The 25,934-nt window shown below is 46.5% G+C and overlaps 1 protein-coding gene across 1 annotated transcript; it reads left to right on the forward strand.

Moving 5' to 3' along the window:
• Nucleotides 1-8,880: 8,880 nt before the first annotated feature.
• On the forward strand, nucleotides 8,881-24,511 carry Burs (Cuticle-tanning hormone bursicon). Its single transcript, XM_065444882.1, has 3 exons — nucleotides 8,881-8,931; nucleotides 12,108-12,367; nucleotides 24,175-24,511. The coding sequence occupies exons 2-3, from the start codon at nucleotides 12,128-12,130 to the stop codon at nucleotides 24,385-24,387; spliced, it is 453 nt and encodes a 150-aa protein (XP_065300954.1). The 5' UTR covers nucleotides 8,881-8,931; nucleotides 12,108-12,127; the 3' UTR covers nucleotides 24,388-24,511.
• Nucleotides 24,512-25,934: the final 1,423 nt, after the last annotated feature.

Genomic DNA, 25,934 nt, shown 5'->3' on the forward strand with positions numbered 1-25,934 from the left:
CGAGCGGACCACGTCTGCACGCCCAAGTGCAAGTTCTGTGGAGGAGACCTTCCGACCGGAGACAAGGCGTGCAAGCACAGATTTCAAACGTCCTACGTGGGACGAGCTCGCCGAAGGGAACGCGCCCGGTCACGATCGGCCACGAGGGAGAGAAGCCGCTCCAAGTCGGGAGGAGCGCAGGTGCAAAGGGAACGCGCCCGATCGCGATAGGCCACGAGGGAGAGAAGCCGCTCCAAGTCGGGAGGAACGCAGGCGCGCTTAGAAAATGAAGCACCTGGCCCCAAGCCGACATTTGGGACCGCCTGGGCGGATAAAGTCAAAGCTACGGTGAGGATCGTCGGTGGCGCCACTACGCCGGCGGTGACTGAAAGCAATGATGCCAGAATAGAACAGTTTATTTATTTAAAATACTTTCAGGGCCCAAAGGCACTATAGAAAGGAGTGGGAAAGAAATGGCAAGGCATGCAGCAAACAAACAAACAGAAGTATTACAAGGCGTCTTGTAAAGCGATCTTGAACTGGTGGTCATCAGCAATGCTGGTGATTGGGAGGTTGATTAGGGAGGTAAACTCATTGCGTAAAGCTAACGAAAAGCTGACCAAACAGGTAGTAGAACTGAAAAAAAATGGAGGACGCTTAAACTTCGCCTTCAAGAGTGGAACGCGACAGCGTTCCCGTCTACCCGCCAAGGGGTCTAAGACAATGGGCTACGGCGCAGCGACTACACGCCCCGCATCGGATCAAAGCTTTGATCGGACGCGGTGAGCGTCGAGCAACGCAGCGTTCGGCGTGGCAACGAAATGTGCGCCTGAGCAAGCGACGCACGCCTGAGCCTTAGAAACAGCTCGTTTCTAACACCGCATTCACTAGAGGCGCTTTTGTACCGCTTTGAAGCATCGAACTCGTGGCTGAAAATCTCGAGTTGCATGGCATACCCGTATGGAAAAGTGAAGACTTATTGTTAAAATTAATGACGTGGCAGCGGAGCTTTAAAAAAAAGAACTCGTGGCTAAGTGGTAGCGTCTCCGTCTCACACTCCGTAGACCCTGGTTCGATTCCCACCCAGCCCATCTTGGAAGTTGTTTTTTATTCATGAAGCGCCTGCTGGGATTTATCGCTCACGGCCAACGCCGCCGACACCGACACCGACGACACCGGCTTTTCTGCGAAACGAGCTCCTTAACGCTGTCGCGTTAAAAAAAAAAGGCACAGCCTAGCCCTGCCAGCGTAGCAGTAGCCAGACCAGTAGGTGAAAGCAACGGACCCAGCGAGGGAGATTACTCCCCAGCCCGGAAAAAAGAGAGCAGTAAGCCCCGAAACTGACTCGGTTTTCTGAGTCCTCAACGAGCTCAAAGAGGTAATCAAAGAAATTAGAGAGACGATGGAAAGTACTAACTTTAATGTGGATAAACTATGCAAATGGAGGTTAACGGCCGAACAGCGATTCAAGAAACTCGTAACGTGATGAGACGACGATGAATTCTTGCCGTCAGAATCAGAAAGCGTAAAATCGCTCTCCGGAACGTCAGGGGGCACTCCAAAGAGATCGATCGCGGGTAACAGCAAAATGAACCCATCCAATAATCATGGATAACGCCCACAGTTTTAGTGTGTGGCAGTGTAATTGTCGCAGATTCCTCAACAAAAAGGCATCGGTGTGCCAATTAATTAGATCGATGGGGGTCAAACCAAAAGTAATTATGCTGCAGGAAACTTTAGCGGACGAAGTAAGGCTAACCGGGTACAAGCGTTATGTAGAGAAAAAGATTGCGGGAGGGGATTGGCCACCCTCGTTGACAGAAAGCTACCCTTTCTAGAACACGATATCCATCTCAAATTGAGTAAAATTGAGTATATCCTAGTAGAAGTCGTACTCAAAAGGCGCAAGGGCAGGGCGCAGAGTACCTTCTGTCTAAACATTTATAGCAGTCCCATCGACAAGAAAGAAAGCTTTAGGGCACTTTTCAGCAAGGCACTCACAGTCGCAAGGAGCTCCCCGCTCATCATCGGAGGGGACTTTAATGCCACCTACCAAGCGTGGGGATACGCTTGGAATACAAAGAAAGGTGAGGGGTTATGGGACCTTGCCATGGACCTGGGACTGTGCCTGATCACCGATCCGGCTTTCCCCACCCGCTGTGGCACGTCCACGTGCAGGGGCTCTACACCCGATCTAACTTTTGTCAACAACTCAAAACAAGCTAGTTGGGAAAACTCGGGCACCGATCTAGGCAGCGATCACTATATCATACACATAGGTATAGGTATGCCAAAACAAGAGACTAGAACCTTTCGGTGCACAGATTGGGACCTCTTTAGGAAAGTTAGAGCGAAGAGACTAGAATCGGAACTGATAGAAGCGGGCAGACAGTCCTTCCAGACCTGGATCAACCAGCTCGAAGAGGACGTCAGGGAGGCCAGTAAAGAAATTAAGACCGAAGAAAACATAGAGAGCATAGACAGTAGGCTCGCGCATCTGATCGAGGCCAAACAATCTACCCTGCAAAGATGGAAAACACACAGACTGAACCGAAAGCAGAGGAAAAAATTGGAGGACGCTTAAGCTTCGCCTTCAAGAGTGGAACGCGACAGCGTTTCCGTCGACCCGCCAAGGCGTGTAAGACAGTGGGCTACGGCGCAGCGACTACGCGCCCCGCATCGGACGCGGTGAGCGTCGAGCAGCGCCGCGTTCGGCGCGGCAACGAAATGTGCGCCTGAGCAAGCGACGCGCGCCTGAGCCTTAGAAACAGCGAGTATCTAAGGCAACACCGCATTCACTAGAGACGCTTTTGTACCGCTTTGGAGCATCGAACTCGTGGCTGAGTGGTAGCGCCTCCGTTTCACACTCCGGAGACCCTGGTTCGATTCCCACCCAGCCCCTCTTGCAAGTTGTTTTTTATTCATGAAGTGCCTGCTGGAATTTATCACTCACGGCCAACGCCGCCGACGCCGACACCGACGCCGACGACACCGGCTTTTCTGCGACACGAGCTCCTTAACGCTGTGGCGTTGAAAGATAGCGTTACTATACAGACAGATCGAGGAGCATTCGAGAACGCTCGTGAAACAGCAGTGGGACGAAGTTTGCCATTTGGCAGACGGCAGAATCTAACATGGAGGCCGTTGGAACATCCTCAAACATCTATTGAACGAGAGCGACACTAAGTCAAACAAGAGAACGGCAATTACAAAACTAGTACATCAAGTAAGCCAGTATACGACTCAGGAGGTAGTCATGAGACAGCTCGCGGACAAATGTCTCCCGCTCAAACAACCGGGCGATAGGGACGAACGCGTGGAGTACATGGGAGGACCGTGCGAAGAAATGGACCGTGATTTCACCGAGAGTGAGGTACGGGCCACCCTCCATGGTCTCTCTAGTAGATCGGCAGCCGGACCCGACGGTATCACCAATAAACTCGTAATGAATCTAGATGAAGAGTCGATCACTTTCTTAACGGATCATTTCACCGAGTTGTGGAGAAAGGGGGACTATCCGGAGGAATAGAAGATGGCCAGCACCATCCTAATACCAAAACCGGCTAAGCCGCTCCATCTGGACAATCTGCGTCCAATCTCGCTCACATCGTGCATAGGTAAAGCTATGGAACACGTTATTCTCAACAAACTCACTAGCTACGTCCAGCAAAATGACATACTCCCGTATAACGTGATCGGTTTCCGCCCCGGACTATCGACTCAGGACGCCATGCTCCTGATCAAACACCAGCTCATACACGTTAGCCCGGTGCACGCGAGAGCGATTCTGGGAGTAGACGTCGAAAAAGCTTTTGATCGCATAGAGCACAAGGCCATCCTCGAGGTCCTGTCCGAGCTGGGGTTGGGCCAGATGCTATTCAGTGTAGTCAAGGCGTTTCTGGGCGGTAGGCCAGTGAGCCTCACGCTAGGAGAACTAAAATCGAAGGTGATGAACCTGGGAAACAGGGGCACCCCACAAGGGGCCGTACTTTCGTCCATGTTATTTAATCTAGCAATGATCAGAGTCGCGAGGAAACTGGCGAGTATAGAAGGTATACACTTTGCAATATACGCCGATGACATAACCATATGGAGCGCCAACGGTAACTTAGCCCAAATGGAGACCAGAGTGCAGGAGAGCATACACGCCGGGGAAAGCACGCTAGGCGAGATGGGACTCAAGTGTTCGGCGGCAAAGTCGGAGCTTTTGCTCCTGAAACATCGGCGCAGGCGTCGAAGACCTAGGGCCTACGGCCCCGGGGAGGAACGCAAGATTATCTTACGCTGTCACGACGGATCTGCGATCAAGCAAGTGGAAAAGATTAGAGTTTTAGGCTTCCACATAGCAGCGGGATGTACCAAACTCAATGCCATTCAACACATTTCAAACAAGACGCACCAAGTCATCAGGTTACTAAGGAGAATCAGCAGCAGACACACAGGCCTGGGGGAGGACAGCGCTCTAAGGCTAGTGCATGCCTTCGCCCTCTGTCACTTCACCTACGTGTCAGGTCTATTTAAATGGTCGAAGGCCGAGCTGAACAAGCACAACGCTATGATCAGAAAGTTAGTCAAAGCTACCCTAGGTATATCCATCAGCAGCTGGAACGTGAAACTCATGAACCTAGGCGTGCACAATACGATAGAAGAGATGGCGGAAGCGCAACAGAGGGCGCAGCAGGAAAGAGTGACGAAAACGCGAGCGGGCAGGCTTATACTCAAAGCGGTAGGGATAGACCCCAATAGATCGATGAAACCGAATAACTCCGAGGTAGAATTGAGCGCTGACCTTAGTTCAGTTCAGTTTTATTTCCTTAAAGACCCCTTTGCTAGGGGTATTACATAAGGGGTGAGTACAGTTGATAATGCAAATATAAACGCAGCTATACAAAAAAAATTGTATATGGAAGCTACATTTTCGCAAGTGCATAAAAACTGAAAGAATGACATGTGAAAAAGCAGGTTATTGATTAGCCAACAAGGACACATTTCCGAAAAACGATGTCGGGCAAGTGATTGCAGCTACGTGGTGGGGAAGGGCATTCCAATCTGATGCTGTGCGGGAAAAAAAAAGACGAGGAAAAAGTACTTGTGTGGGAGCGTGGGCGTAAGACTTGTAATGAGTGCCCAGTTCGTAGCGATATGCGTGCGGGTGGTGTGATATATGGCTCGCTAAATAAGGAACTGTAAAAGAACTTATGAAAGAGACGAAGGCTGGCAGTAGCGCGGCGACGTGCAAGGGGCTGTAGTTCTGATTTTGCTCTTAAGGATGATACGCTTACGTCGTATGAGTAGGATGAATGGATGTATCTGACGACACGGTTTTAAAGGACTCGAGCTCGTTAACTAGATAGACTTGATATGGATTCCAGATGGAGGATGCGTATTCAACTTTCGGTCTGATAAGGGATTTGAAAGCTAGGAGCTTTACGTTCTGCGAGGCGTTACGCAAGTGTCGTCTCATGAAGCCAAAAGTTCGGTTAGCTGATGAAAGTATGTTGGAAATATGCGTACCCCAACTGATATCACGACGAAGTGTGACGCCCAAGTACTTAAATGATTCTACTGATTCTAAGGGAACGTTTACTATTGTATAACAGGACAGGAAAGGGTTACGGCAACGGGTAAAATTTATATGTTTGCATTTGTTCGGATTAAGAGTCATCAGCCAATTTTCACTCCAAGACTGCACGTTGTTAAGGCTTTGTTGTAAGGTGTTTTCATCAGTAGCATTAGAAACTTCATGGTAAATCACGTAGTCATCGGCGAAAATTCGTATCTTACAAGATACGTGTTGGGGTAAATCATTAATATAAATTAAAAAAAGAAAAGGTCCGAGAACTGATCCCTGAGGGACTCCAGAAGTTACAGGGAGAAGTGTGGATGCTTTTTCAGAAACGAATTGGTAGCGATCAGTAAGGAATGCTTCGAGGTTAAGAGACGTGATCAGAACCACCCCCCTCCCGAAAAATATGCACCCGGAACACAATATTCGCAGGAGGAAAGAGAGAGCGAAAGCTTTGCTGAAAGAAATTCAACAGCTAGGACAACAGGCGGCCCTTGCAGATGCTGCCTGGGTCAAAGGCAAAGAGGCCTACATGGCCGTGGTGGTCGACAGCCGGGGCGAGGTACGGGACGCCATCACCATCTTCACGGTGGCGGAGCAAGCCGCGATTGCTTTAGCCATCAGGAACCGTAAATGGTCTTTCATCTATAGCGATTCCAAAGCAGCAATTAAGAGCTTTGACAAAGGCTCTGTCGCTGGGACTGCGGCTAAATTTATCGACAAGATCGAAACTATCAAAACTGAAATCCGATGGTTTCCTGCACATATGGGACAAGTGGACGAGACTCGGCCCAACCTCAACGAGGTTACGAACGACTTGGCACGAGGACTTGCATGCGGTGCCGGTCAGAACCGAACCGACGCCCACAACCATTCCGGGGAGCATAAAGATCACTTACTAACTTACAACGACATCACTAAATATTACTACTTGGGGCGTAGGCAACTCCCACCGCCACACCTAAATTTGAACAGGGCTCAGGCAGTCACGCTACGTTGACTGCAAACTGGGACATACCCCACTCGGTATTTCATAAATAAAATTCAACCCGAAAGAGAAATTAGGAAAGAAGGCAACGTGTGCGATGGCATCGTTGACATCAGACACATGCTGGCGGGCTGTCCCGCTACTCTCGCCGATCCCGAAGAAAAATGGTTTTACTGGCACAAGATGATATCAAGCTCTTCATATCAAGATCAACTACGGGGTGTCCAGGGGGGTCCACGATGGCGCCATAAGGCTCGGCCTGGCGGTGCTGACGTGGACGCGGGCCGCCTCGGTCTGAACAGACCGGGCTTCAGGGCTCTAATAAAGTTTTGTCAATGAATGAATGAATTTACATGAGATTTACAATGATTGTAGCAGCTGACAAGATGGTAGACAGAGCACGCAGTCCAGAGCGTCGTCTTCTTCCGACCAAGATGAAAACATCTTATTTGTCAGTGTGCCACAATATAAATGAAATTGAAGGCCCGTTTCACGCACAAGCAGTCTCCGCGGCTTGTGTTCCCTTGTGTTTTGCACCTAGTCCCAACTCATTCACTCAAAGCCAGCATACGCCTAAAAGCAACAATTGCCGGCCGTAAGGCGAAAACCCAATTAATCATGACAAAAATGGGCATTAAGGTACTCAAAGCAAAGCACTAATTTGTTGTAGGAAGGAGCCGTACAGAAGAACAGAAGGGAGTGCCCTATGATTGACATTCTCAGGTCTTTCTATAGAACTCCTCGCAAAGCGTTTATGTGGTGACTGGGTGAAGATAGCCACTTATAATTTCTTGAGAATGTGGTGCTGTGTGATGTAGGTTGAGCCGGGCGGGAACGTGAGCCACGACAACGGACGAACTCCGGCAGGAAAGTGATTCGGTCCTGCTCGGCAAAAGTGAGCTGAATGAGGCAACAGTTACGAGCGGCAATGAAAATGGAATATGTGAATGAAGATAGTGGCACAATGGTTTCCACATGTGCATGAATAGCAGTGGGACATTTTGAGCGAGGCTCACGCAAAAAATAACTGGATGTTGATCAAAAAGAGCCGACGACGATCGTGTGGGCTCATGCTCGGCGTGCATGCAAAAAGCGTGCTGCCGCTTATAATGTATGGAAAAATAATGAGAAGAAGGTTAAGTGATTTTTTTGAGGACCGAGCAGGGGCAAGTGCATCTTACCGTGGTCCTGCCTGCCTTTCTTCGCTTAGGGGAAGGGAAATGGAAATTCAGTAGCCGGTCGCTGGGGTCATGTGTCTCTGGCAAGTATCTGCCAAACAACAAGAATGCATTCGTTTGATCACAATATTCAGATTTTAGCTAACGGTCTTGGGGAAAAAATAGTGCAGGAGAGAAATATCAGGATAGCAGCGAAGTAATTACCTGAGCATAGGAATACCAACGCAGGTGGCGCCATGTCTGTCCATGATTTAATTAAAGAAAGTGGAATCGTTGAGATCATACCTCAACCATATGGTTCAACCTTATTTCTATAGTGCGAAGGCAGCTTCATTTGTTTTTTTCCGCTTGCTGTGTTACCTGAGACATGTGTCTCCTGCGTTTAGCTTCATTGGCTTTCCCATTGTGCGGGTTTCCCTGGGAGAAACTAAACCTATTGTGGCCCTGATTACTCATAATGCTAAGGATATGTTGACGTATGTCATGCTCTGCAAGCGCAGGGACAAGACAACAGTTTCTTCCAGCATATGTCACAGGCAATATGTCACAGAAACAAAGATGAGAGCGATGCTGCTGCACACGGGACCATTAGGAGTAGCGTATAGGATAGCTCTAGATTACGTTATAACTGCGCACTTTAGCATGCCCTGTAGCGCACGTACACGAGTACTTTCGCCTTCTGATCTAAGACGTAATGCTTCCGCACTGGCATGAATAGAGCACATTTGCGTATGGTACGCCTGAAGTTGCAGAAACCGCTTGGGGCACGCATTTTTTCGTCATCTCTCATATTCAAAGCTCGGCGCAACAGCTTCTTCTCTTCTGACCGCTGCTTGTCACGAGTTGGTTGCAACCGAGCCATTCCATTAGCTTCGCCCCATGTCACCGCATTTCTTTCTGCGTCAACTCAGCCCAGTTACAAGTGCCCAGAACACCGTTGTACAGCTAAATGTAGTGGCCGAAGGGCCAACTCTTTCCTCGTGTCGTGTGTTATGCACTTGTCGCGCTGCTCGAAGCGTGTCCCTCCGGGCGCCGGTGACCCCTGGCCGCACCCCTGCGGTCATGGTGCCATCGACCTATGGGCGCCACGGGGGCTCCAACACGATCTATGAGCGGAAGGCTGGGTGGCGCCGAGTCAAAAAGCTTGACTCGCAGTCCAGTTGCGAGCTCTTTCCTTCCGGAACTCCGGCCGTGGTCTGCAGCTCGGGGCGGCGCAAGCGGTGAGTCGCACGTGCTGGCCTGCGACTGCAATCGCAGCTGGCAGTTTATTCTGGCCTACGATTTGCCTGCGCATAAACGTTCACACCCGATTCACTTTACTGAGGCTGTGAATAGGCTCGGAGCCGTAATTTTTACTTGATTTTAAAGTTTACGGAAGAACAAAATCCGAAAAAGAAAGAACTTCGCTTGTGTTCAGCAGAGAAATCGTTTAATTTATCTTTCTAGAAAAGTATCCAAAGCGGGCTACGGCTGGGAGCGAACGACCGGCTGACGTGTTTTGGCGTTGCATTGTGAGCGCGTTAAGGGGTCGGTGACATACGATGTGAAACACAGCGTAAATTACTGAGGCAAATTAAGGAACGTAGGCGGAGCTAACAGAGTCCCATAAGGCTGTTTTAGGCGGAATGAGGGTGCTTGAAGAAAGAAAAGGAACAAGTGGCAAAGCACACATTAACATACGGACGTCACAAATAAACATCATATATATAATTCACCCTTGTGTGCGTGTTAGTAAAGCGTGTTGTGAAGCGTGCTTTCTGTATTGTTCACCAAACCCGATATAAAACGTACTAATGATTCCGCAAAGGCTGTGCGAAATAAGAATCTTCTAGGCGATGCATAGATGTATATACAGAAATATGTTATATACTAGTGAGAAAAAGTACTTATTAAGCCAAGTAAAAAATTTCCAACCATATTTAATGCAATCGCCCTACGTTTAGAAGTGGTTCCGGCTCCGTTTATGCTATTTATCCACCTCACTGAGACTGTTTAGGTTCTTTATTGATGGAGTTAACTACGACTTAGAAAGGATTGAGAGATGCGGCCTTCCGATGACCTTGCACAAGGAGGGTAGTGAAACTCGCTATAGCTCGTTAATTTCTGGAGTACAAGGTTTAGAAGCGTTACCATACTCAGCGTACCTTGTAAAACTATATACTGAGCGCTGGTACGTTTCCTAATAGAGCGTGTTATCACATTCATACAAAGTTGGTAATAGCTTAGGATGATGTTGCCTGCTAAATGTAGTGGCCGAAGGGCCAACTCTTTCCTCGTGTAGTGTGTTACGCATACTGCTTATGCGTACTCAATTTCTTTCCCTTTGGGCAACAGTGGCAAGAATGTTTCAAGAAAACAACACCACTAACTTTAACTATAAACTTGATTCCAAAACGTGCCCTGATTAAAAAACATTCCTTAAAAAGCCCGAATAGGCTAGAACGAGTTGCATCGTTCGTAGTAGCCATGGGGGCTTGCTTCTGAGCATAAACTACGCCCATTAAACAAAGATATGAGTGCTGATGTCATCTTTGCAGAATAATCGTTCTCTGCACATATATTGCTAGAACTTATTTACACCTAGTCAACATTACATGTGATTACCATTACATGTGCAGCTTAGTCGACAATTACCTCTTGGCAATACTTGGGGTTTATGGATCCCAAATATTACAAAAACGAGACTATTGACAAGGAGTAAGCACTCTTTAGTGTCGCTTTAAAAACTCTATCTGTGTAAATTTCTTGAGATGATTCATTGTAACAGTCTCTATTCGAAGAGCACAATTTCTGCAACGCCTACTTTCTTACGCAATAGTGGGCTGAATAGATCACCTACATGGTGAGAGAAAATAGCAGAACTATAACAATCACGAGCACTGTTGAGGCCTCAGCTCTAGCTTCCCACGTATGCAAGTTTGCCCAAACCTCCGTGTATGAGGTAGTTAGTGGGTTATTTTTTTTCACCTCTGTCCGCACTGTTATCTCATTCCAAACCTCAGTTTCTTTTTACCTGATACTGAAAAGCTTCAGGGACGACAATTCCTCTGTGAAAAGAATGTCAATTGAGAGTGAAAACAAACGCTTTTTCATGAGCTTCCAGGAATAATGAGGATATCATGGCACTTGTACATAGCGGTTACTTAGCGGTCTGTTAGCGGTATATAGCGGTCACTGGTGGCGCGGTGGTTCGACTATAGGAAAGAAATCCTAATATTAGCATACCAAATTCGACTTTTTACCTGCGTTTGTTTGCGGTGTTAAATGTAACCGTGTGGACATCTCGGGTCATTTCTAACGTCTTCCTGTTGCTCACCGCCACACTAACATCACTATTTTATTTGCTGTAAAACAGAGTGAGTGAACGCAAACTACTTTTGACGAATGGTACTTTTGCAGCTCCGGCGGTCTACGTGAAGACAGAGATGGAAGCTAATTGCTTGTCAAACATGGAGCATGTGAAGTAATCGTTTTAAAAATTAAGCGGATGACAGTGGCTGTATAATTTCTAAAGTTATCTCGTTAAATCTGCCTTGCATACCTATATGCTTGGTTGAATAGGTTGCTCATATAGGCAATGTCTTCGCTACAATGCGCCAAGCACAGAATCCTCGACCACATTAAATATACTAGGCACTTGGCCTTTGTCAAAAATGAAAATTATCACACACTGTCCAGGCAGTCCTCAGCATATCTTTCAACGGTCTGTTCAACTTCTTGGAGATGTGCGTTGAGTGACAAACTTTGAGAATGAAGAGTGCAGTCGTCTGCAGTTTCTTTCGTTTTTTTATTTGTTAATGTCCCCTTCTATCATCATATATTCCCTTTATCCCCGTTACCAAGGCGCAGGGTAGCCAGTTGGAGTATATGCTGGGTGATCTCTCTGTCTTTCCCTTTCCTTATATATTTCTCCTACAGGTGCGTCTGTAAGGATGCATGAAATAAAGAGTAGTACGCCAAACAGGAGAACTAGAATAAAATTTTTATTTTTGTGGCGCATGCGTCGTCGGTGCTACAACGCGCCGACAGCAATTACGTTTCTGTCGTGATGATTACACTAGATAGACGGCTATAATCCGAAGAATGTAATCTTAGTATAAAGAATTGGCTGCCAAGAATTCCTTTCGAATGCGCACTGCTCATAAGTACTCAATTTCTTTCCCTTTAGGCAACAGGGCAAGAATATTTCAAGAAAACAACACTGCTGACTTTAGCTATAGAATGTTCGTTCCATACGGAAACCAGGTTTTTTGGTTGATATATTAGATAATATTTTTCTAGACTTGTCATGTTTATAGCAAAATGGCAATTATTGCAAAAGCAGAGGCTTTCTATGCCAGTCCGCCTTTACGGTGTCATCCTCTTCCTTCACTCGGGCTTCCTCACGCTTTCACAGCGTTTCCTGTCAGGCCCGACATGCCGAGCACGCGCGCTGCCCGTGACCCGCTGTCCCGCCGTGACAGCGGCTGCAGCTCCGCTTCCATGGCAAGCGTCTTCCTGGTGGTGGCCCTCGTGGCTTTCCCCGCAGGCTGCTCCATAGGTCCCGAGGAGAGCTGTCAGCTGCGGCCCGTGATACACGTGCTCAAGCAGCCAGGCTGCCAGCCCAAGCCCATACCGTCATTCGCTTGCCAGGGATCGTGTTCGTCCTACGTCCAGGTACACGTAAGCCGTGTTCGATATCAACTAAAGCGGTCCATCGTGTTTGCAAATAGAGTGACATACTCAGTACAGTAAGGTAGACGTTCTTGCGCACGAAATGTGATTTAAATGCTTTGTGTTAGTGGCGTCAATATAGCGAGAAGCTTTCTCCAAGTTTGGTTATAGAAAACGGGTCCTGATTGTGTTGTCCTCCATTAAACCTTGGTAGCCGATGGTAGTGCTGCAAGGGCCCTATAATTGTTGTTGAAATTAGAATACGTAATCACTTTTCAATGATCACCCGAACAGGAATAACAATGCTAACGCAATTTTTACTGCAATAGTATATAGGCACGCAAGCCAGGTATACCAAAGCTATAGAGGACTGGATTGGCATCGTTTGGCAGGCGCTGAAAAACTATAAATTTAAATTCCTTAGAATATTTTTTAAGGAAGTTACTAACATGACACAGAACGCTTGAAAGAAAAAAAAGCACAAATATTCCAAACGAAATCCTGATAGGTCCGGCCGACAGTAGCAACCAGGTTTAGGCGCGGAACAAATAAAATATGTGTGCCTGTAACATAACACAGGGTAAGATAAGAGTATTGATTTACTGTAGCTGTAAAACACTTGTAAAACGCGAAACACGTTAAAGCAGGAAGGCAAATACATGTTAGCCTAAGCGCCTCCTCATACTCTTTTTGAAGCATCTTCTTTGAACTAGCATCCAGAACACTATGTCGCAGCGAACTCAAAATCAAGTTACCCCAAATTTCTATCCTTCTTTTTTCCCTCACTTGGCGGCTGCTTGCTGCCCCTGTCTTGCCGTTTGTGCAACGCAGACCACAGGGTTGTGAACATTCTTGAACAATCCCCGAGAAGGAGTATGTGCACTGGGTGTTATTATTATTATTATTATTATTATTATTATTATTATTATTATTATTAGTAGTAGTAGTAGTAGTAGTAGTAGTAGTAGTAGTATTAGTAGTAGTAGTAGTAGTAGTAGTAGTAGTAATATTATATATGAACACACATACACTATCAGAGAGGGAAACGGAAGGATCAGCCTGGCAACAGCCACCGAGATGGGAACAAAGGCTGCTCCCTCTTTAGGAAGAAGGGGATACAAAAGGAAGTTGAAGATGAGGATACGCGAAGTAAATAGCACCGACACAGCAAGATGACAGGCCAGAAAGACGAAATTCAAGCCAGAATATATACACAGGATAAACTCCAAAAAATGCACGGAGCTCGCACTAATAACGCAGGAATGTAAAAGTGCAAAAAAAGTTACCAGAAAGTGTTTCATTTCTTGCAAACTCTCACTAACGCGACACCAAGCCAGTTTCTTACAGAAGAATAAGCTGGGTACGATAAGCCTGATCGCGTCGAAAAGCACGGCCACTCACAGGCAATGATCAAGCGCCGTAAACTGCAGTTCAAGTAGACTAAATCCCTTGAAAGCGATGTGCGCTGCGAAAGGAAAGTCGAGAACTCTAATATAAGGTGCTCCAGTTTCCCTCATGAGCTGCAAGAAGCACACGACGGACTGTCTGCATATCCTTGGCGGTATAAGCGTTCAGACACCAGGACACATTCAACCCTTAACGTGAACAGTAGAATTCTAACCTATCGAGGTAAGCTTCGACCATGGACACGAGAAGGAAAAGATGTTTTTCCAATACGCTGGTCTGAGCGCTATTTCAGTACTCTTCATCATAAGCAGCAGCCTGGCTGAGCCCACTGCAGGGAAAGGACTCTCCCATACTTCTCCAACTACCCTGATCAAGTGCTAATTGTGGCCAAGTTGTCCCTGCAAATTCCTATTCTCAACCGCCCACCTAAAGTTCTGCTGCCCCCTACTACGCTTACCTTTCTTGCAATACAATCCGTAACCATTAATGACCACCGGTTATCTTCCCTCCTCATTACATGTCCTGCCCATGCCCATTTTTTCTTGATTTCAACTAAGATGTAATTACCTCGCGTTTCTTCCCTGACCCAACTTGCTGTTTTCTTATCCCTTAAAGTTACACCCATCATTCTTCTTTCCATAGCTCGCTGCGTCGCCCTCAATTTAAGTAGAACCTTTTTGTAATCCTCCAGGTTTCTGCCCCGTACGCGAGTACTGGAAAGACACAGCTGTTACACACTTTCTCTTGAGGGATAATGGCAACCTGCCGTTCATGATCTGAGAATGCCTGCCAAACGCACAACAGCCCATTCTTATTCTTCTGAGTATTTCAACCTCATGATCCGGATCCGCGGTCACTACCTGCCCTAAGTAGAAGTATTCCCTTAGCACTTGCAGTGCCTCGCTACCTACCGTAAACTGCTGTTATGTTCCGAGACTATGAAACATTACTTTAGATTTTTGGTTATTAATATTGAGACCAACCCTTTTGCTTTGCCTGTCCAGATGAGTGAGCACGCATTGAAATTTGTCCCCTGAGTTACTAAGCAAGGCAAAATCATGAACGATCCGCAAGTTACTAAGCTTTCTCCATAACCTCTTATCCCCGATTCTTCCCAATCCAGGTCTCTGAATACCTCCTGTAAGCACACTGTGAATAGCATGAGAGAGATTGTATCTCCCTGCATGACGTCCTTCTTTATTGGGATTTTGTTGCTTTCTTCATGGAGGACTACGGTGGCTGTGGAGCCGCTATAGAGAACTTTCAGTATTTTTACATACGGCTCGTCCACACCCTCATTCCTTAATGTTTGCATGACTGCAGAGGTTTCTATTGAACCAAACACTTTCTCGTAATCAATGAAAGCTGTATATAAGCGTTCGTTATATTCCGCACATTTCTCTATCCCATTTTTGATAGTGTGAATATGGTTTACTGTTGAGTAGCCTTTACGAGATCCTGCCTGGTCCTTTGGTTCACAGAATTCTAAGGTGTTCGTGATTATATTTGCGATTACTTTAGTAAATACTTTGTAGGCAACGGACAGTAATCTGATCGGCCTATAGTTTTTCAAGTCTTTGGCGTCCCCTATCTCATGTATTAAGCCTATGTTAGCGTTCTTCCAAGATTTCGGTGCGCTTGAGGTTATGAGACATTGCGTGTACAGGGTGGCCAGTTTTTCTAGAACAATCTGCCCACCATCCTTTAACAAATCTGCTGTTACCTGATCATCCCCAGCTGTCTCCCCCCTTTGGGAAGCTCCCAAAGCTTTCTTTACTTCTTTCGGCGTTACTTGTGGGATTTCATATTCCTCTAGACTATTCCCTCTTCCACTATTGTCGTGGATGCGACTGGTACTGTACAAATCTCTATAGAACTCTTCAGCCACTTGAACTACCTTATACATATTAGTAATGATATTGCCAGTTTTGTCTCTTAATGCATACATCTGATTCTTGCGTGTTCCTAGTTTCTTGTTTACTGCTTTTAGGCGTCCACCATTCCTGAGAGCATGCTCAATTTTATCCACATTATACTTCCTTATGTCAGATATCTTACGCTTGTTGATTAATTTAAACTGTTCTGCCACTTCTTTTCTAGCGGTAGGGTTGGAGGCTTTCATTCATTGGCGTTTCTTAATCAGATCTTTAGTCGCCTTCGATAGCTTACGGGTAACCTGTTACCACCAACTTCTATTGCACACTCCCTAATGATGCCCATAAGATTGTCATTCATTGCTTCAACACTAAGGTCCTCTTCCTGAGTTAAAGTTGTTCTGAAGATTCCTCTGGAATTCCTCTATTTTCCCTTTTACCACTAACTCATTGATCAGCTTCTGATGTACGAGTTTCTTCAGTTACCTCCTCAAGCCTAGGCTGATTCTATATCTTACCATCCTATGGTCACTGCACAGCACCTTGCCGAGCATATCCACATCTTGTATGATGCCAGGGTTAGCGCAGAGTATGAAGTCTGTTTCATTTCTAGTCTCGCCATTCAGGCTCCTGCACCTCCACTTTCGGTTTTCCAGCTTGAGGAAGGTATTCATTATGCGCAAATCATTCAGTTCTGCAAGCTCTACTAATAACGCTCCCCTGCTATTCCTAAAACCTATGCCATATTCCCCCACTGATTTTTCTCCAGCCTGCTACTTGCCTACCCTGGCATTGAAGTCGCCCATGAGTATAGTGTATTTTGACTTGACTTTGCGCATCGCCTCTTCCACGTCGTCATAGAAGCTTTCGACTTCCTGGTCATCATGACTGGATGTAGGGGCGTAGACCTGTACGACCTTGAATTTGTATCTCTTATTAAGTTTCACAACAAGACCTGCCATCCTCTCATTAATGCTATAGAATTCCTGTATGTTACCAGATATATCCTTATTAATCATGAATCCAACTCCTAGTTTTCGTCTGTGCACTATGCCCCGGTAGCACAGAACGTGCCCGCTTTTTAGCGCTGTATATGCTTCATTTCTCCTCCTAACTTCACTGAGCCCTATTATATCATATTTAATGTCGGCTAGCTCCTACAATAGCACTGCTAGACTCGCTTTACTACATAACGCTCTAGCGGTAAACGTTGTCAGGTTCAGGTTCCAATGGCAGCCTGTCCGGATCAAGAGATTCTTAGCACCATCTGCTGCAAAGCAGGGCATCGCTGTATCTGTGGAGTGCTCGTGGGATTCAACGGCAAATCAATAAGTCCAGGCGGTGCAATCGGTTGTTTTGAGCAGCCGACGTATTCTAGCTGCATCTGAGCCTGACAATGGCATTAGTTCTTGTGGGCCTCGTTGAAGCGCGGTCTGAGCTGCATTATTGGCATATTCGTTACCCACAATGCCACAGAGACCTCGCCGCCATTGAAATCTGATGTAATGCCTTTGTTCGGTCAAGGTATAAACGAGATTCTCTCATCTTGAATAGCAGTTCCTCATGCGTTCCACGCCGCGGGGCTGATAGTAAAGGCTGCAGCGCCGCTTTCGAACCGGTGAATAGAGATAATTTTCGAGGTTGTATTGACAGACCAGGGGAAGTGCTGCATGAAGAGTTGCAAGTCTCGCAGCCGCCGATATCGTCAAGTCGCATGTCTCGAAAGCAATTGTACTCGCTCTTGCTGGGAGAACGACGGCTGCTGCAGGACCTTAGAGAGATGTCAACCAATCAGTATATTTATTGACGTGCCTCACGTGCCTCACATCAAAAGGGTCCAGAGATAGCGATTCAGTAGCAGGAGATGGCGGCTTTCTTTTTTTTCGGATTACTGGTATGTTAAGGTGCACTCCGGTGCCAACCAAGCACCAAGGATGATTCGATGGCTTAGTTGCCGGAGTGGAGCTTGAAGACTGGTGCAATAAATAGAAATTGTAGGACATTACAACATTTGCGTCTTTCTTAAGGTAGTGAAGCACGAATGTTGGAACCGACGCAGGCAAGGTGCCTAATGTGCACTTCAACAGCATTGCCACAGCAGCGCGTTCCTGTATTGGTTAGCCATAGGCGATTTTAATAGTTGTCACTGTTGATGCGCATCTTCGCAAGTCGAGCTAAACCCTGAAAGTTCGAACTTGAACAGCCTACAGCGCAGTAATATTTGCCGTGAAAGTGTTAGCAATTACGGGAACCTTCAGCTCAAGAAGCCCAGGAAGCAGCCCCTGTATAATTACAACATGGCGTGCATGACCATACCCAAGTTTTTACGCCTATACATTCGGACAGCATAAATTTGTACAGCTTGAAAATTCTGCTTCGGCGGTGTTTTATGCAGGCCACATGAGGGCTCCAAAAGATATCTCTATCACTAACATTACGTTCTTGCGTAGGAAATCATTTGCCCGTTCAGAGAAATGGCGTAGGATGTTATTGGTTTGCGAGTAAACGGGCATCAGTACACAATTTTCTGATTATATTGAGAAACCTGGGCCGTGAAGGAACACCGTTGTCCGAGTGTCAGCTTTTTAAGTCTTGCACGTATCCTAGGATGTGTCACAACCGATATTTAAACATATATATTCTTTGCATACACTAATATTTCGATTGTAGCTGGCAGGAGCTCAGTGAGGCCAATGAATGTAAGTTTTTACAAGGTAGGGCTTAGTACTCACCTTGGGGAAACACCCTTGACGGTATAGTATCGTGTGCTTGGGCCACTTTTGTACACGCAAAGAACGACCCTGAAGTAAGTAACCAGAGATCCATGCAAAAACTTCACCTGGAAAGCCCATCATCTCGAGAGCATCAATGATGGCCCCATGAAACGCGTTATCATATGCCACCTTGACATCTAAAAACAAAGTGGCAGATAAGTGTTTCCGTGATTTGTGCCACGATATCAATGACATCAGTGATCGATGAGTGGCCCCGTCTGAAGCGAGCCATAAAATCTGAAGAAATGTAGAGAACTAAATGCCATTTTAAGCTTCCTAATTCAATCGCTTCATGACTTTTCCCACACAATTGGCCAGAGCTATTAGGCGGTAGGATGCGAGTTCTAGTGAAGACTTACACTCCAGGAGCACGACCAAGCGACTTGCCTTCCATCCTTCCAGCATGTGCAGCAGAGATGCAACGCTTCTCTCCGTGCCCACTCATTCAGATTGCACAAGTTGCAATATATTAATCTGGTCCCAGTGGTCCCGTCTGGTCCACGCCTGCAAAAAGCGAGAGCCGGCTCATGACCATCTATGACAAAGAGAAAATTGATGCGACGAACAAGGTAGAAGCGGATATCCCTTCGGGCTGGAGATAACAAAGTTATAGGTTGTGTTGTAGGCAATCCTCGCGCAAAAGCATTCTGCAACTTCAATATCGCATTGCCTTTGGAAGAGCGCCAGGCCTCTGAATTAGAAGTGCTGTTCAGGGAGTGAACGTAGACCACACACGAATCTTCAGAGCTGACATTGTGTCTTCCGGGTGCCTAGCCACTGGTAAAACAATGTCCAAAACTGAGATGCCAATTTATCGATGTGATGCTAATCTTATTTTGCATTGGCAAGGCTGTTTTAGGGTCGTGAACCGATTTCTACCCCTGTGTCGTCGATCCGCACGGGGCGAAGCGCTCGATGTTGCTGTCACTCTGCTTGCGCTTCAGGGCAGTGTGATTGTCTGCAGCGTGAGGCTTAGCGCGTCGGGGACACACTACTGAGTCGGTATACAGACGTCCTGTATATGTACAGGCTGAAAGCACTAATGACATTGAAATGTCTTTCGAATGAATGGCAGAACAGGTAATTGTCGCAAGTGGCCTCCTTTGAATATACAGGTTATACAATCACTTTCAAGAAATCAGTTTAGCACATCACGTGCTACAGAGGCAGCGCAAACGCGTGGTAACAGCTCCCTCATTGCCGCGTTCGATGAGGACAGGCAAGTGGCAATATCCCTGCAATAAATTACACAAACTCTGGAAGCACTGTCCATAGGTAGCATGGAGCTGACTTTGATGCCCCCTGGATCATTGACTGCTGAAATTTCCAACGCACTACTATGTGTAACAGAAATTGCGAGGACCTTTTTTACGTGTTTGTCCGGATATATTTATTCTCATTCGGCACGATACCTTCAAGAAAACGAATAGTGATTGCCTGCTCAACATTTGGAGATTGCTTGATCGTTCCGCGGGTATGAAATTAAATGAAATGTTCATTTCGCTCCCCGATACAGGGCAGCCAAGAAGAGGGGCTGCGTGGGAAAGAGTCGGTGGATGGGAGCTGTACACCGCCCGGCGTCGGTTGATCACATCAAAGCAGTTTGGTGAATATGGCCGTGACAGATTTACAATTATAATCTAAAATGCGATGTGCTTGCACGCATTTCAGACAACCCCAAAATAGCAAGGCCGATACATAATCGAGAAAACAGTCATAACAAAGTAAGGCTACGTGCGTAATTTTCCACTTGTGAAAAGGAGTGCAAATACTAACGCATGCCTTTCTGGTTTCCGAGCGCTATTACAAACCTATCTATTAACGGCAAAATAAAAGAAAACTGCATCACAGGAAACGAAGAATTATTACTTCTGAGAAAATAAATTATGCATATCTTTTAGAGTTCTAGCACTTCATTAATAAAAGCAGATTTTTCTGTGATAATTCTTCAATAAAAAGATATTTTGCTCATATATATCAGGAAAAAGGGGTGACGCAAAGTGTAACGATTGTGTATGCTATATTGTGCGACAAAAGGGTAAAACCAGGAACCATGGTGACGTACAGGCGCCCAAATCTTTAACTGGTGTGCGGGAGCGGTGACTTTTCCGGGCGTCAGCGCCGTATGACGCGGCGAGGCTGGAAACAGCCTAGTAGATGATGGGCCCAGCTGAGCGCGCTTTGTCCGCATGCGCTTAGCCTCAGACTGTTTCCAGCCTCGCCCCGTCAAACGGCGCTGACGCACGGAAAAGTCGTCGCTCCCGCACACCAGTTAAAGATTTCGGCGACTGTACGTTAAAACAAGCGCTGAAGCAACATAAACGCAGACAATATGAGAGCTTTACTATGTTAAGCAGCAACCTGCCATTTTGAAGATGATGGGATGGGGTCAGCGTTTAGGCCTAGATTGCAGTCATGCTACTCGTGGGGGCTGATGTTGTCGCCTTGCCAATTCTGCTTTGGGGCCTTTTTCTGCCCTAAGAGACAAAGCCATCAAATCATGAGTCATGTTCGATCAAAGAGTGCAGTAGAGTGTCCTCGGTGCCACTGAGTAAGCTTCACCTCTTTCTCGTCTAAGTCAGCCCCGATCGTTTTTGGCCAGGCTAAGGAGCAAGATAACTCAGGAAGGGAATCTTTCTCCTCACCCGCGGTCATAACATCCCGATCAGGTCGTGTCTGGCGCTCTGCGAACTGGTGTGCCCAACGCACCACCTATTGCAGGCAGTTAAAAAACATAGTCAACTCCGGTCAGGCCTCCGAGTTGCGCGGTGGGCCGGCAGAGTGTCGGAGGGTGAGGCTTCGCCCTCGTGCATCAGTTTCATTAGCCGCGTGTCAATGTACGTGAAAAGCACGTACATAGCGCTGCGGTCACGGACACAGGACAAAATATCTAGTTGCATGGCTTCGATACACAACTGCGTGTGAGCAACTGATTGGGTAAGCAGACGACGTTCGGCGGCGCGCCCGTTCTCTTGCTTCGTGGGCGCAGGCCGCCGGTTGTGCAGCACCTCGAGCGCGGACCAACACCACCTTCACGCCATCTACCGCATGGAGCTGGAAAGCGGTTTCTTCCTCGCCACATTTGTAACGCTAAATCACCGTTCGCCCGTGCTGACGCGGGTGGAATAAATCATCTCCTTAGTTGTCATTATTTGTGGGTCAGGCAGACCCCCATGGCCATAAGGCGAAAAATAAAGTGCCAAAGAATTTCCGAAGATTTCGCTAAACAACGAAAAACAGTGAAAGAAGCATTTTACCGAGAAGTTTCAGCATGGTCCAACGTCCACTGGAGAGGGGCGCATACCAATTGAACCAAGTTGACGTAAAAGAGGTTAACTGTAGAGCCAAACATACACAGAGCTGCATACCTAATGACACAAGTTCGTTCGACAGTTGGTGTCGAACACAGTTTCGCGAGCACAGCAGCTCAATGCTCCACCCATAAATTCGTAGAGAGAAAACGGTTAGCCATAGTCCCACTAATAGACAGGAACCCAGACATCAGAAAGTGAGTGAAGTGTCCTAAGAATACTAATCACGTTATTGGCCAGACGTTGCACCAGCTAGCGTGTTCCTATGCCTGCGTACTACCTAATTTATCAGGTAATTGTATCAGCTCTCTGGCGCCCTCGACTGCACTTTTCTTCGCTTGCCAGCCATTCTGTAGCTCTAAGAGGGTAGCTGTTGTCTGCCCTACGTAATACATAGTCTGCCCAAGGAAATTACTTCTCTTAAATCGCATCAATCATATTGCTTATCCCTGCTTGTTTTGTCTCACATGTTGTCTCACATGTTCGCACCAAGAAAAAACAGTTAATATTAAGCGAGAGGATGCTTGGGCCACTAACCATGACCTTGTGGCCGTGATGCCGTCGTTCCATCATCTCCATTTCACTATCAACATTAGACTCTGGTCATGTCGTCGTCTGTCACGCCATCGTAGTCACTCAGTCGTCGTAATCTCATTGCTGTCATTCCATCGTCGTCACGTTGCCGTGGTATAATCACTTGAGAAACATCAACCGGTAGCAATCATACTCTCCTTCCATCGACGTCATTCCTTCTTTGTCATTCCATCTTAATTATGCTGTCGTGATTCAATCGTTGTCGTCGTTGTTACGATTCAATCGTTGTCATCCTGATTCCAGCTTCGTTATCCGGTTATGACATACCATTTTTAACATTCCATCGTAACAATACAGTTGTCGTCGTGCCGTCGTTGTCACACCGTCATCGTGCCATCCTCGTCATTGCAGAAACGTCACCTAATTGTCGTCATGGCATCGTCTTCGTACCGTCTTCGTCGTTCCATTGACGTCACTCCGTTTTGGTCATTCCATCGTCGTCAGGCAGTCGTCATCGTCATGTTGTCCTGATTACGGCCGACCCTGCCGAAATAGTATCATTGCAATGTGGGCCTGTCCCGGACACTTTGTATATCGCATATGTCCAGAGCAATCAAAATGGCAGAATGACCACTACAGATTCAAGGAAAAGTTGTCTTCGGGAATAAGGTGCGTCATCTACATTTGTATAATGCTAATTGTGTTATCGACAGTCATCGGGAGATAGGTTATGCGTGAATTTTTATTATGTAAATTTCCTTCTGATGATATAGGTTCCATGTGACTAACGTACATGGGCACAGATTCCAGAGGCTCACTGCTAACCACAAATTGTCATTATTTCGCTACGGCACATCGAACAGTACGTTATTCGTCAGCATATTATCGCTCAGCCCTACTCTCGTTTTTTGTCAGCTTAGGTCACCACTCATTTGCGTCATGTGTTTTACAGCGTTGCTGGAAACCGTAAGTTGCCGAGTTCTCTCCCCATGACTTACGGCTAATCATCCCACATGAGCGACATGTCATAAAAACATAGCTTACGTTTAATACCAGGACTTCGCAATATATTCCATGTAGGCCAATTGCTCTAATAAAAATAGTTGCAACTTCTTGACTAGTACTTTCCGCTTGGTTATCCAGGTGGATCTCCAAGTACTTTGTACTGAATAGACTGCGCGTGGAGCCACAAGTAAAGCACTATTGATAAATATCCGTTTCGTTGTGATAAGATTATTCAAAAAAGTGCTCAAATTTGCTGTGAAACTAAACTACACTGAAGTAAAATTCCTTTGGAGCTCTGCGACATAGATTATCGATAGACTGTTGTATTTCAACTGTATATAATTACTGACGCGATCATTTTTTCTTTCAGGAATCCGGCCTTTGCCACTAGCCTTCTTGGATGAAATATGGCTGCATCAGCACGCACTCGCTGCGCATTGCTTGCTGTGTGTGCGGTAGAAGACAGGCCAACATACAGCCTGGGCTTTCTTCCGCTTTGACAGAATACTGAATACGTCGTAGTCCTACAGTTGGGCATGAAGTTGCTCGTTCTATTTTGGGGCGCTCCCGTAATATTGCGACAGGGCCGCATTGCTAAAGCTTAGCTTTTTTTAGAAGTATCGGCGCTGGTGCTGGTGCAAAAAGAACCTGCCGCCTTCCTGTGTGGCACTCATGATACCCAATCAGTAGCTTTGTAGATAATTAGGTACTGTGTCAAGACTAATTCCGCAGTATTCTGAAATGTTTGCACTTACCATTGGTTCTTTAGTGCCCCCTGTCGCACGCGAACATCACGTTTTGTTTTTTTGTCTCTTTCGCAAAATAAAGCATTGGTTAATGCTCTGCGCTGCACCCTCCCCAGTGTGGGATGTTCATCCTGTGCACGCCTTCCGGACGAGTCGCAGGTGTCCGGCTCCCGTTACTGGCAGGTGGAGCGGTCGTGCATGTGCTGCCAGGAGATGGGCGAGCGCGAGGCCACCAAGGCGGTGTTCTGCCCGAAAGGACCGGGCCCCAAGTTCCGCAAGCTGGTCACCCGGGCGCCGGTCGAGTGCATGTGCCGACCGTGCACGGCACCGGACGAAGCTTCGGTTCTGCCCCAAGAGTTCGTCGGCCTCTGACACACCCAGTATGTGCAACTGAGTAGGGGAAGAAAACAGAAATAAACCCATTCCAATCCCACGCAAGGCGGGATGTTGCGGTCCGTTACGTTTTCCCCATTATGTGACTAAAGACATTAAAAAGAAGGATGCTGCAGTGCAAATTTTCAGTCCCTGACTTCTATTATTGCTTCTTTTCCCTCTCATAATAAAATACAATGAACAAGCCTGAACGACTCATCCGCAGTAAAATACTCACGGGTTATGGCGCTCCGTCGGAAGACTTGTTCTCGGGAAATCCAACAACGCAGATCCTGTTCTGCAGTCTACATATCGGGATCTGTAAACCCCCAGGCCGAGCCTGCTCTTATATTACAGTTGAATGTATTTCTCAATGATGTGCCTACTTCCTTTGCATAAGAAGATCTCCGCTGGGACTGCAACAATCGCTCGCTGATCCGCGAAATGTTCAGACCTGCTAAATTTGTTAACACATAAACTAGCGATTTGCTCCGCTTGAAAAAACGTACGGCACCATTTGCCATGTTGCGCTCTTTCACGGCCTATACGGAAAAAAATGGAAGAAAAATGAGCGACGCTGTAGTGTGGCTAAAAATTACGGAGCCTAGTGAAGCGTGTGACCTAGTCAACGCTACAACGGGCAACTTAACAAAGTTCCGCGCGCGCCAGTCCACATCCTAACCCAGAAGATATTCAATCATTCAAGCCTATTTCAGCGCCTCAGTAAAGAGACTACATACAGTAATTGGAAACACAGGTTTCTTACAGGAATGATAGTGCCTAGGAGATAATTTCAATTTATAGTATATTGAGTGACACAGCATATAATGTTATGATTCTCGCTATTATTAGCAACAAATGAAAGAACTCATTGGCAAACTAATTGTACGTTGGCGAATTTCCATGTATGTTCCTCAATAAACGGCATGACATTATGAGGTTAGGGTGAGTTCAATTGCATCTTTCCCAGAAAGCGTTCCATAAGCTTCTGTCAGAGCTACACTTACCAGCGCTCGTCCTCCAGCTATTATTCTTCTTTCCATTTGCGACACAGTGACGTTACCACTAGTATTGTCTATAGCTGCATTGAATTTCGGTATTTGTAAGAGTTCGCAAATTGTAATATTAAGCCACTAAAAAGAAGGTAAAATGCCACATTTTAAGAGTTATGACTAATAATAACTGCAAAATTATAATTTAAAAGAAAGAATATTTGATAGCGCGCACGATAGTGCACACTATCGCACTATCTTGGGCTTAACGACAAGAAACCGAAAGAAGAGCAGTGCGTATCAGATAGTAAACGGGGCTAGCTGATATTCTAATTGACATTAAGAGAAAGAAATGGTGCTGGGCAGGTCATGTAATGCGTAGAAGGGATAACCGGTGGACCATTGAAGTTACAGAATAGGTGCCAACAGAAAGGAAGCGCAGTCTAGGATGGCATAAAACTAAGTGGGGGTGATGAAATAAAAAAATTCGTAGCTGCAAATTGGAATCGGTGGGCGCAGGGCAGGGTTAATTGGAGATCGCCTTCGTCCTGCAGT

Source organism: Dermacentor albipictus, chromosome 1 (genome assembly GCF_038994185.2).
Source record: "Dermacentor albipictus isolate Rhodes 1998 colony chromosome 1, USDA_Dalb.pri_finalv2, whole genome shotgun sequence".
Classification (NCBI taxonomy): domain Eukaryota; kingdom Metazoa; phylum Arthropoda; class Arachnida; order Ixodida; family Ixodidae; genus Dermacentor; species Dermacentor albipictus.